This window comes from Zootoca vivipara, chromosome 12, assembly GCF_963506605.1.
Source record: "Zootoca vivipara chromosome 12, rZooViv1.1, whole genome shotgun sequence".
Lineage (NCBI taxonomy): Eukaryota > Metazoa > Chordata > Lepidosauria > Squamata > Lacertidae > Zootoca > Zootoca vivipara.
The window spans coordinates 39,553,972-39,566,555 of NC_083287.1; the positions used below are offsets into that span (position 1 = coordinate 39,553,972).

The window sequence follows — 12,584 nt, forward strand, 5'->3', positions numbered from 1 at the left end:
TTAAAAGATTACTTGCCCTTTAAGGCAAAAATGTGGGAGGGGAGAGTTCTATGTACCAGGCTACATAGCACTGCACTGTTATTTCCAGGTTTATGATTCTATTCTCCCTTTTTGGGAGGGTAGATGGAGAGCAGAGAATAGGACTAGTCACTGTTTCTGTCGTTTGAAGCAAGAAGCAAGGGGCCTTCCTATTCACAGCAAGTAGAACAGAGGATGAGTGAGGGTATTTGCAGGTTTAAAATATATTCCTCTATTATTCACCCAGCAACCTTGTGAAGGAAGTTTAAGTTGAGTGTTATATAGACATGGCCCCCTTTGTTTCATGGCTTAATAAGATTTGAGGCTGCCTTAGCTATTCTGATTCAGTCATTTGTTTTCAGGCAAACTTGCATGCCTATTGAAACAGAAAAGAAGCTGAGAAGATTACACTGGTGTTAGAAATCATTGTTGAAGTTTAGAAAGGCTTACAGAAAAATGTTTACTTTTCAATCCAATGCTGTACAAATTAAAAGTTAAAGGTTGTTTTCTGTAATTCTCAAAACCAATAACCTTTTTCTCTATGTCAGTTTTATAAAGTTGAATGAAAAAAATAACCAGTTAACTGTAAAGTATAAAAGAATAAAATTTCTTTTTAGTTGTGGTTTTTAAATTTTAGCTAACTGGGCCTTTCTGTTTTGACCTTTTAGACTTCATAGTAATTCTTGATAATGTTGTAAGATAAGGCATTGCAGCACAGATGCAGCATTTTAAATATTAGTTTTAACATGAATTCCAGTCTGTAACAGAAACATCCTGTAGCAGAGAGAAGGACTGAAACTTCATTACAGTATATATAATGTAGTACTGTTCGTTTATAATTTGTTCTGGTCAGAAAACAAATTTTACCAGAGCCCATGAACTTCACAAAGAGCCATACAACATGAATCTCTTATCTAGATAAGGGATAGGGAACCCCAGATGCTGTTTGCACTCCAACTCCCATCAGCAACAACTGGAAGGGTCACAGGTTTGACACCTCTGATCTAGATGCTTTGCGCAAAAGTTAGAATGAAAACACCATATTTTGTCGGTGTGGTGGAATATGGAATGGTGTATGCTGAAAGAGAGCATTGTTGGTATCAGTCTGTCTTGAGAGACAATGGAATGCGCCTCTAGTAGTGAAGTCAAACCATTGGAGAATCACAGTGCCTGCTGTGGCTGCAAAGACTGGTAACTCATAACTGCTGCCTCCCAAGCCTGGGCAGTATGTATGTCCTGGGCTGCCCAGACAACAACACCCACTCCATTCTCAGCCTCTCTGATGTGGTCCAAAGGAAAGCAGAGCGATACATTTGCCTCCAGCTTGGCTGCAGGAGTTGACAGAAGGAGGCATCCAATACACCATACAACCATCTTAGGGACTGCACTCCAAATTTGTGTAGGATTTGATCCTTAGCCTTTTCTTCTCCTGAAGATGTTCCACAAGGCACTGGGTATGGGTTTTTCCTCAGGTTTACTGCCGAAGCCTTTCTCACTGATGAGTATAGCCACAAGGTAGCAGAGGTTTAGAAGAGACCATCACTGGCTGGGATCTTGATCCACAGGAGTACTCCATGCTGTAGTGTTTTGGGGCAGCTCCCACTTCATTCTTCTTGTTTCCAAATTCGGGAAAATGCTTGCCCAGATCCTTGACTTTTCAGTCAATCTCTTTCCAATCCCAGAATCAACTACAGTCAGTGTACTCAGTTAAATCTTAGTAGGATAGCAGTTCTTCATGTTGCCTAATCCACATTTGATGGCTCTACTTTTAGGGTACCGATTCTCATCCATCTTTTGCAGTTGTAGCCAGTGCAGGAGAAGTGCTTTATGCACTCTGATGGAAGGAAGCCCAACTTCCACATGCAGCATTGCAGCCAGTGTACCATTTGGTAGGCACAGATGACTTTTAAGAATTGGTTTTGGATTACCTCCAAGGCATTTTAACTCCAAATTTCTACCTCACACTGTATTTGGGCAAAGAGCTGACAAATAAAAATTATAATGGTTGAGGCCAGTAAATTTTTACCCATTCCCTGTGAGAAGTCAGTTTTAGGCACAACATTTCGTATCTCTACTCTGCCTAGACAGACAAATTCATTAAATACCTAGTTATTTAAAGAAGATGTCTTAAATGTCTTAAGTGGAGGTGGGGAACATGCTGTTGAACTTGGGTTCTGCCATGGGCTTCCCATGTGTATCTGCTTGGCCACTGTGAGAACAGTGTTGGACAAACATACTGTTTGGCCTAATCTGTCAGGCTCTTCTTAGATTCAGACTACTTGCTGTAATGGACAGTTCTGAGTTTTTGCTGACAGAAAGCACCACACTTTAGGTTTACTTTAGGTTTTAGATGCCCATTTGAATTAAGTAGGAGAAGCACCATGTTGCTGGCATATAACAGGACTGGGATTTTATCATTTTGATTGAATGGCAAGAAATTGAGGGTTCTGAGATTATTTTGATACCAATACCATACTTTGTGTTTATGTCCAGAAGTTACTCCAAAAGCTGCAACACACTTTCCAACTCCTCCTCTTAACTGTTTTAGGCATCAAGATTACGTGAAGAAGCTCATAACATGGGAAGTGTCCACATGTCAGAAATTTGTACTGAATTAAAAAACTTAAGATCTTTAGTCCGAGTATGTGAAATTCAAGCAACTTTGCGCGAGCAAAGGTAAGAATTCTGGGTTTCTCATCTTGATTTCCCAAATCCTTTTCATCATTGTTTTTGTTTTATAATGTTTTATAAACTTTAGAGCTACTGAGCAACTTTCCCTAGCATACAGTCAGGGGCTAAAAACTGTTATAGCTTAACATATAGGATGACATTGACTTAAACAGGAATAATACCTCCCTCCACAGCCATTGAACTACTGAAGGTGCCCTTGTGTGTTCCTGGATCTTGAACAATTATTTAGTCCATTATGTGTACCATTAAGGTAGGTCAACTATTTCTAGGCCCAGCAATTTTGTCCTTTTTAAAAAATAAAAAATGCATACAAAACTGTGTTTATCACAGTATTATCCCTTCAACCTATTGTAGATTGAATAACTAACTTTAAGAATGTGCATGTCATTATTAAAGTACTAATTCATGGAGTAAATTACTCATCTAAGAATGGATTTGACATGCCAGTACTAATTGCTTTCTTTTCCCTTTGTAGGATACTATTTTTGAGACAACAAATTAAAGAACTTGAAAAACTAAAGAATCAGAATTCCTTCATGGTGTGAAAAAGTTGTGAATAATTGCACATGGGTTTTGAGTACAGGAACTGTAAAACTGATTGCCCAGTCTTAACATTTTTGAGCTGCATTTGAGTAGACTTTGGACCGTTGAGTTGGGCAAAAATAAAAATAAAAGATAACATGGGAAAGGGGTCAGGAGGGGTGTCATTCAGGGGAAGGAAACGAGGATGATTTGTAAAACCCTTGAAATGTAGATTTCTTGTAGATGTATTCTTCACGTTGTAAATATGTTTTGTAGAGTGAAGCCATGGGAAGCCATGTGTATCAGAGCTTAGACATCCAAAACTAATCAATGCTGAGGTGGCTAAATACCTAGCCTTTACATGTAAACCTGTCTGCAAAATTAGCTCTCTCTCTCTTTTTTAGTTAATTTATCATTCAGAAATCTTGCATTTCTTAAAATTCAATGCAAGCGCCAGGCGATCTGTGTCTCAAGGCTGCAACAGTATGAAACAGTTTGGGTAATGTACAAAATATCATGAAACAACTGTTTCCACACTTGCACCGAATCAAGAGCAGTGCTTCTCCATTTCTGTTTTACAGAGCAGTGTTTTTCATTTTCTGTGTTCATTTTCCCCTTAAAATCCTAGGTCTGATTTTATCAGTTTTTTAAAAAAATTCTAATTTCCTCCTTTCCTAAAGCACTGTTGCTATGGCACTTTTCTATAATCTTTTCATTCCTGTGTACAGTAGCTTAAAATTGCAGTGATTGAGCATAACCCACTTGTTTGTATAAATTATTGAAATGTATTTCCATTTGCACCCTGTAAGAATGGACTGGTAGTACTGCTGGGCATGTGTGCTGAAAGTACATCCCTTTTTCAAATTATAAGGAAACAGCCCAATGAACATGTCAACATGGTTGTGGGAGGGAAAGAAGGAAAAAAAACTAGTCAGATGTGAATTGTATCTGTTGTAATAAACATGTTTAAAACAAAGAAACACTGGTTTTCATTTCCTTGGGTCGAAACATTCGAATTTGGCCTCTTTGGGGATTTGTTTACCGAAGCTATTCTTGTTGAATACTTTTTTACTTATCTGAAAATAAGTCCTCAAGGGAGGCTTTATTTTAAAAATTGTAAACAGAAAATTGTGTATAAAATATTTAATGACATTCAACAAGGATCATTGACACCTCCCCAACAGTTGTCATATGTTAACTCCTGGTTTTACCTGTCTTGCTATTATGACATTTCATTTCGAAGGATGTTTGTGTTGTAGCTAACTGTTCAAGTCTGGTGCTGACTGCTGTTCTTAGCCATCACAAAACGCTGACTTTGTGTAATTGGAGTTTCTCACTATTTGAAAATGGTGGGAAGGCTCAGCTTTGTATATTGTTTCCTAAAGTATATTAAAAATAAAAAAGAAACTATTGCTACTACAAAATAAACTTGGGTTTTCTTTGCAAAACACTGTTAGTCATAATATACTGCCACAGATCTTTGTACATTCCCAAACTTGCCCATTTAGAATTCCTGTTAATGCTGAAAGATGAAGGAATTGCAAACTTTGCTAATGTTCATGTGTTGCTTTAAACTCCTTCAAAGGTGCTGAAAACTCATCAATAGGTTTGTTAGAATCCTGGTTTTGATACATATGTTTGCCTCCTGATTTGTGATGCTGTTGCCTTTTATCTTCAGTAATCTCTGCTTACATATTTGCTTTTGTCATTTTATAAGAAATTTCCATTGCTGTTTTCTCTTTTGAGGCCTCTGGATAAACTAGGGACTGCCCATTCTTGTTAGTGTCGTCTGCCATATGCAGGAATCATTTCCACCTCCTAAGTTTTAGCATTGTATGGTAAAGGTGGTATACTAGCATTACATAGTAAGATTACAGCATAAGCCTAGTATTGTGGAAATTCATTACGTTGAATCATTTGTGACACATTGAGAGCCTGGAAAAAAAGAACTCTGCCAAATTATTTTGTCTGGCTATCTGACTACTTGTCCATTGGCAACCAGGTAAGTGACTTGTCTAAATGCTGCTAACTTGCCTTTATCTGCCTATAATAAAAGAGTTTTGTATTGAGAAATTGGTGAGGAATTTTTTAATCTGTGTAAGACCTCACTTTGCATCTACTCAACCTCCATGTGTTTCAAAGGAAATGCAGTTGAACTTCCTTCCACTGGTTTCAGTAGCAGCTGGCTACACATCCACAGGGATTGATGACTCTTGCTTTCTGTTACTAATTTCACTAACCTGTCCACTTTCTCTAAACTAACTATTTTGTAGGTGAAACATTATTTTAAAAAGCAATTGACATTTAAAATACGCAGTACCCACCCCCAAGATATGCTATAAATTTATCACAGTACCACACCTAACAGTGCTTTTCTCATTGCTCGCTCATTGCTGGTCTAACTTTGTGTTCCCTGCTATCTTTGTATAATATCCGATACAGTGGTACCTCTACTTACGAATGTTTCTACTTACGAACAGAGCTCCGTCCGCCATCTTGGATGCGGTTTCGATAGAGGTACCACTGTACCAGGCGTTCATGGACTATATGAATCTTTGGCATGACCCATGAATACTATTCTTGTACTAAAAAGCTTCCGAGCTGCTTATAAACCACTCAATACTAATTTTGATGCACTGAATGAGTTTCTTGAAGAAATTAGCTTTGTCAAATCAGGTTAAAAGTTCGCTGGAGCTTTTTATATAGTTGGGAGGAAATTTAACCAAAAAAAAGCTGTATGTGAGAGGAGTTATATGCATGTCAAAGTAGTCAGCTGAGCTAAGTCTGTGTATGCACGCTTGCTGATTCTGTGTAAACACACATTTGCTGTGCAAGCACTGAATCATCACTGACAGTAACATTGTCCAGATAACCTGTTTTGAATATGTGTGTGTGTGTTTTGCAGGGAAAGCAAGCATTCTAGATGTTTGTGTAGAAAACATTGGAAATATCTCCCTGTCTTTCTCTTAGATGGAGGGGAGGAGAGTCTAATGTAGCATTCTCTCTCAGCTGCTGTTCCTAGAGCATGAGGGCTATGAGGGTAGGAAAGGGAGTTGATTTAAAGTCTAATCAGCACATTGGTGGTTGTTTTTTTTAGAGAAAGTTCCAATTGCTCTTTTTCCTAGGTTCAGAACGCTCACTACTTGGCCAGGCAACAATTATAATAAGCTTACCAGGTGTTCCATAATAATGGTTGCATTAGCCAAGTTGAACCAAACTGAAATTATAGGTGTTTGGTTTTTCATGAGTTTGAATTGCATTTGTTTCAAGTTTTGTTCAATATATTACTACCTGACACTGAGGTGGGTGGGGTTCCATCCAAATAGAATGTCCTTTTCAGGAATCTTACTCCCACAAGACATAAGACTTTCCATATCTCACACAGATTAAACCCATCTCCATTTTATAGGCAACTGTTCCTGTCTCAGGAACAGTTTCTTCTCTAGAGCGATTTTGGCCTTAAATGGAAAGCCTGGACTTTGAAGTCATCTTATTTTGTTATTTGTATTATATTACTGTTTTTAATTAGGTTTTGTAATTTTGGATTATGCGGAATGCTTTATCTGAGTGGATGTAGCAACCAAGTAATTTCGTTGTTCCCGCAAGGGGACAATGACAATAAAGATACCTTATCTTATCAATTTAAAAAGGTGCACATCCTATAAGCTTCCTGTTGACTTCATTGGGATACATGGCTTTGTTTTTCCTGCTTAAATCCTTTGTGTTTATCCTATGGGCATGAGAAATTCAGGTATTAAACTAGTCCTTCAATAAACCATACTTGCCAAATTTCAGACAGACTTATGGGGAGGGATTCCCCCCTTCTAGAGGCAATGGGAAAAAAGCAAATTGATAGCTACTACTCAGCTGAGCTTTCCAGCCTGTCCCCGACTTCCAACTCCAGAACCTATTCATGCAATTTCAGTTTCAGTTTCTCATTCCAATAGAAATTAATGGAAAGCAAATCAAATAAATGAAGTATTGCATTTTATTTCGCCTTTTCATCCTACAAATGAATGGGCCGCTTCTTTTTTTTGTTAGCGCGCCCTGGTCATTGAGAGGCAAAGTCAATTATTTTTAGGACCTTTTGACCTGGGAGACATTTCAATCGTGGAAACTACTTAGCTGGCTACAGATGGAAGTTTGGTAAATGGTAGTGGACTGTAGGAGTAGGGAACTGAGGTCTTCCAACTTAATTTCATGTTGTTGAAGGGGGGGGAAGAGAAAAGTGGCAAAAAGAGAAGGGGTGCCCTGTCTGCTGCCAGCAAGTGCCTCCCAAAATATTACTCCCAAGAGAATCTGGTCCTCAATGGAAAAAGGCTCCCCACCCCTGCAGTAGACTTGTAGCCTTTGCTTGGTAGCATAGATTTAAAAACACATGAATTTAACTGGCAGTTTGGTGCTGTGCATTCAAAGGTTGCTGAGTAATCAACTGGCCTATATGAAGCAGTCAGCACTCCACACACTAGAATGCTCCTTTTGGGTGATCTTCCTCATTCAAAAAGCATGCAGGCCGCTTAGGCCAGTGAAGTACAAAGTTCAGCAAGAAACATGAAGGATGCCCTGAGACATGAAAGAGCAAGGAGAGGAGGGTGCCAAAAGATGAGCATCTCCTCTTAGTTGTATCCAGGGTCATGTTGCTAGGATACCAAGTGCCCTGCTGCCCAGTAAAGGGTTTTTTGTTCAGCTCATGAAAACAGAATCTCCAATTATTTTTATTCTCTTCCCCTTCCCTTTGTTCCAAAGAAGAAAAATTTTCATACAGGTAAAAGAAGCTGAATGTCCTGCACAGTACCTGCCCTTCTCCCAGAGTTGCTGTTTCAGGTACATCTATGGTGCATGTGCCAGAATAGCTCCCCCGCCCCGCAACCCTTGGCTACAAGGTGCGAGGCTTGAGAGTTCAGAGTGGCAGACAGCCGCCTGTCCTGGGCAGGGAAAGAGCAAATGGATGGTAAGACCTTGAATGTGGATGTGTGCTAAAGGAGAATAAGGGATTGCAGAGAAGGTGAATGAATTATTTGCCCCAGCTTCAGAGTGGCAGATACAGGGCAAGTCTTTGTGCTGGAACTATTGCAGGAAGGATGGTCTGCGGAACAGAAGCAGATAGTAAAAGCAAAAGATAAGTCCTGGACAGTTATGTCCAGTCAAAGGCGACTGGGGTTTGGCAATAATATCGCTTTTTTCAGACCCAGCTTTCTGGGTCATGTGGCCAGCAGAGGAGGACCGTGATGAGTGCCAGAGTGCACGGAAACGCAGTTTGCCTTCCCACTGCCTCTGTTCCTATTTAATTGCACTGGCATGCTTTCAAACTGCTAGGTTTGCAGAAGCTGGGACAGAGCAACGGCAGCTCACTCCGTCGTGCGGCCGACCGCAGTCCCCCAAGTTCAGTGGTTTAGATCACAGCGCCACCCGCTTCTGACAAGAGATGACATTCTAAGCCTGATAGACAAAATAAAAGCTAACAAACACCAGGTCTGGCTGGCATCCATCCAAACGTTGTTGGACTCAAATGTGAAATTGCTTATCTAAAATACGTAACTTGTCCCTCAGTTCTGCCTCCATACCTGGGGACTGGAAAGCAGACAATGTAACTCCAATCAGGGGGATCCTGGAAATTACAGGCCAGTTATCTTAATGTCTGTCACAGAAAGACTAGTGGAAAGTTGTTAAAAGATAAACTAACCAAGCATATTGAAAAACAAACCGTGCTGAAGCAGAGTTGGCATATCTTCTGCAAGAGCAAGTCTTATCAGAAGCCTTTTGGAGATGATTCAGTTGCATATTTATTAATGAGGTCTCTGTCTAAACAACAGCAGATTGTGTTAGTGGTTGCGCCATCTACTGGCCGCCACAGCAAGATATCCCATAAGGATTCAATTGTCAATGAATTGAGATTCCAAATAGAAAGATGGACATTCGTTTAACTACCTTTCCAGCCATCTGTGTAGCAGAAATGAGATGACTGGCTTCCCTGGTCTGCACAATGTGGTTCTCTCCAGAGGTTGGTGACTACAAAATCCCATCATCCTTGACCACTGGCTATACGCTATGCATGGGGCTGGTGTGAGTTGTAGTGCAGAACAGCTGGAATGCTGAACATTGGCTGCCGCTGGTGGAGACTCTTAGCCAGTCAGAGTGGATGCTTGCTTCCTATGTATTCAAACGGGTTTACCTGTTCCCACTTATGTTCCTGCACTGGAGGTTAGTTTGATAAGTAAGGTGTGATTCCTGGATAAGACATTATCCCGTCCAGTCTGCGCTCTGCAATAATTTATCTCCTGATACCCAAATGGAGGAAGAAAATACACTGCCTCAGTCAGGTGATGGCAGCTCTCATCATCATTGCCCCACAGTTTCCCCCTGATTTACTTTGAGAAAGTGTCAAGGGAGAGGATCTCTTCCTCAGAGTGAAGCATTCTGGGCACAGCAGATTTGCTACAATGGCTGGAAGTTCTGTTGAAAACTGGGAAGTTACTTTAAACAGAACTTCAAGCTGCTGGCCATCTTTCCCAGAATGCCTCACTCTACAGAAGGACCCCCTGCCCCTCTCATAGTGAGGGTGGGAGAGGAGAGCCCACACAAGTTTGAGGCACTATATCAGAGCAGCATTACAATTTTGGTAAACCAGTATAATTTGCAGTGGCATATTAATTAATACAGGAAGGCCAAGAGAAATGAAACACAAGAAGGCATTTGTTTCAACAATTGTGAGCAGTACAGTAATTACTCAGGTTTTAGCATTCCTCTAAGCCAGGGGTCAGCAACCTTTTTCAGCCGTGGGCTGGTCCACTGTCCCTCAGACCATGTGGTGGGCCAGACTATTTTGGGGGGGGCGGGGGGGAATGAACAAATTCCTATGCCCCACAAATAATCCAGAGATGCATTTTCAATAAAAGCATACATTCTGTTCATGTAAAAACACCAGGCAGGCCCCACAAATAACCCAGAGATGCATTTTAAATAAAAGGACACATTCTTACTCATGTAAAAACACACGGGCCGGATTGAGAAGGCCCCCGGGCCTTAGGTTGCCTACCCCTGCTCTAAGCCAGCCATAACCAATCTGGTGCCTTCCAGATGTTTATTATTATTATTATTAAATTAAATTTATATACCACCCTATACCCAGAGGTCTCAAGGCAGTTAGCAGTTTTGAACTCCCACCATTCCCAGCTAGCAGGACTTGAGTGAAAGCTGCTCTGCTCTAAACACTGACTCAAATTGAGAAGGTTAAGGGGTGATATGATAGCCATGTTCAAATATATAAAAGGATGTCATATGGAGGAGGGAGAAAGATTGTTTTCTGCTGCTCCAGAGAAGCGGACATGGAGCAATGGATTCAAACTTCAAGAAAGAAGATTCCACCTAAACATTAGGAAGAACTTCCTGACAGTAAGAGCTGTTCGGCAGTGGAATTTGCTACCAAGGAGTGTGTGGAGTCTCCTTCTTTGGAGGTCTTTAAGCAGAGGCTTGACAGGCATATGTCAATAATGCTTTGATGGTGTTTCCTGCTTGGCAGGGGGTTGGACTGGATGGCCCTTGTCGTCTCTTCCAACTATGATTCTATGATTCTACGTAGGACAGCCTGCCCTGGAGTTCACAGATTCCATGCACCGGCTACTGCGATCCTGGAATCTGTGTTTGCTTATGTTTTGCAGTGTTTGCATATGGCAGGAATGAGAGGAGACATGCTTCCCATGGGCTTGCTATGGAACAGGGCTTCTACCCAGACTATTTGTCCCTTTAGCCTGGCATTAATTCCAATTGGCAGTGGCTTCCTATGGCCTCGTGCCACAATCTTCTACTACTTGGTTCTTAAGAGCAAACGGGAGATGTCAGATGTGGAACATGGGTCCAACTGCATGTAACACATTTGGTCTACCATTGAACTGCAGCCACTCCATAGAGCTATGGCTGCAGAGACATCCTCTCCTTGCATTTGTCGTCCATGGGCCTATGTCATGTGCACTGCCTGGTCCAGTACTTCCTCCTATTGTCTGTTCCCTCTTAATTTTACCAGCTTACTGTGATCACTGATAAGGCAGCACCAGTTTTCTTCCAGAGGGATATAGATGCAGGGCACAATCCCAATGTCACTGGCTCTAAGGGGTGCCATTTCAAGGAGCTGCTATCTGGAGGGGAGATAGTGGGTACTTGCACATTCAGAAGCTTAGCCACGACAGGGCGATATAGCTGTTAATTTTGGGAGAACTAGCAGAGCCCACTAGATGGCAGCAGCACACTGGAGATCTTCATTGGTATGTGGTTGGAGAGTAAACCCCATTCCTCACTGCTTTTGCTCTTACACAGCTTTCAATTTTTAAAGTGCTTCTTCCCATCTCTCCTTTACAGGGTAGAGACCCCTCTGTCTGCCTGCCAGCCCAAAATCCAAGTGTTCTTAAATGTAAAATAGGTTATTGCATTAATTCACAAAGCCCTGTGCAACCTAGGCCAAAGGTACCTCAAGGTGCAGCCAATTCCTTATGCTTGATCACCGAGATCCTTTGATGGGGCAAGTTTGTTGGTCCTCTGAAGTTCAGTCCACCTTCCCCAGGGAGCAAACCTTTAGTGTGGCAGGACTTGCCCTGTGGAACTCCTTGCCAACAGAAGGTCAAATGGAATTTCCAGTTGAATTTCAGGGCTCATCCAGACTTCATTTGGTGCCTCATTTCTAGGGGATAGGAACTGCACTTTGTTCCGATTCAACGGTAAAGAGGAGATTTTTCTGGGGAACTGTTTCCTGGACCTCTGTTTTTATTTCAGAACATTTAAAATAAAACAAAAACCCAAACCATAATTGAATGCTTATCCCTTGCAAGTGTTCTCTCTAAATGACACATTAGATTGCAATGTTGTTTTCCCAGCCCCTTTCTTTGTGATCCTTTTCTAAGCTTGTACATCAGGGTTGTAGACCAAGAACATCTGGAGTCCCTGCTAGAGAGTATAGTTGACTTCAAGGTCCTTGGAGCTCTTGCAAATCAATCTCCAAAGTGCCTTTTTGTGGTTTGGTGCCCTTTAAATCCATAGTTAATATACAGAAGGGGGGGGTCAAACTTATTGAGGTGACTTTTTGCACCGCAGCCTTCAGTCCCGGTGATTCAAAATCAAAAATCAGAAGTTGCTTTAGAAACCAAGTAGTTAGGGGTATCTGCAAGGTAAAAGTGGAGCCCAAAATGGATAAAATAAATCCACACAAAGCACTTTAAGTGTTCAGGGCAGCATCCAGATTAAGAACAGCTCCAGCAACTCATGCATTTTTGCATCCACAAATGGGATTATAATAGCAGCTGGAGGGGAGCCTAAGAAAACTCATCCTTATCGATCCGTGAGAAAAAAAAATTCCCAGGGGGGGG

General features: G+C 41.2%; 1 protein-coding gene across 1 annotated transcript in view; it reads left to right on the forward strand.

The window, feature by feature from the left end:
• WAC (WW domain containing adaptor with coiled-coil) overlaps positions 1 to 10,033 on the forward strand; it is a 52,053-nt gene extending 42,020 nt beyond the window's left edge. The window contains exons 13-14 of the mRNA XM_035128897.2: positions 2,567 to 2,694; positions 3,185 to 10,033. Of these exons, the coding sequence (XP_034984788.1) occupies positions 2,567 to 2,694; positions 3,185 to 3,254 (198 nt within the window). The 3' untranslated portion in view covers positions 3,255 to 10,033. The remainder of the gene's footprint in view (positions 1 to 2,566; positions 2,695 to 3,184) is intronic.
• Positions 10,034 to 12,584: the final 2,551 nt, after the last annotated feature.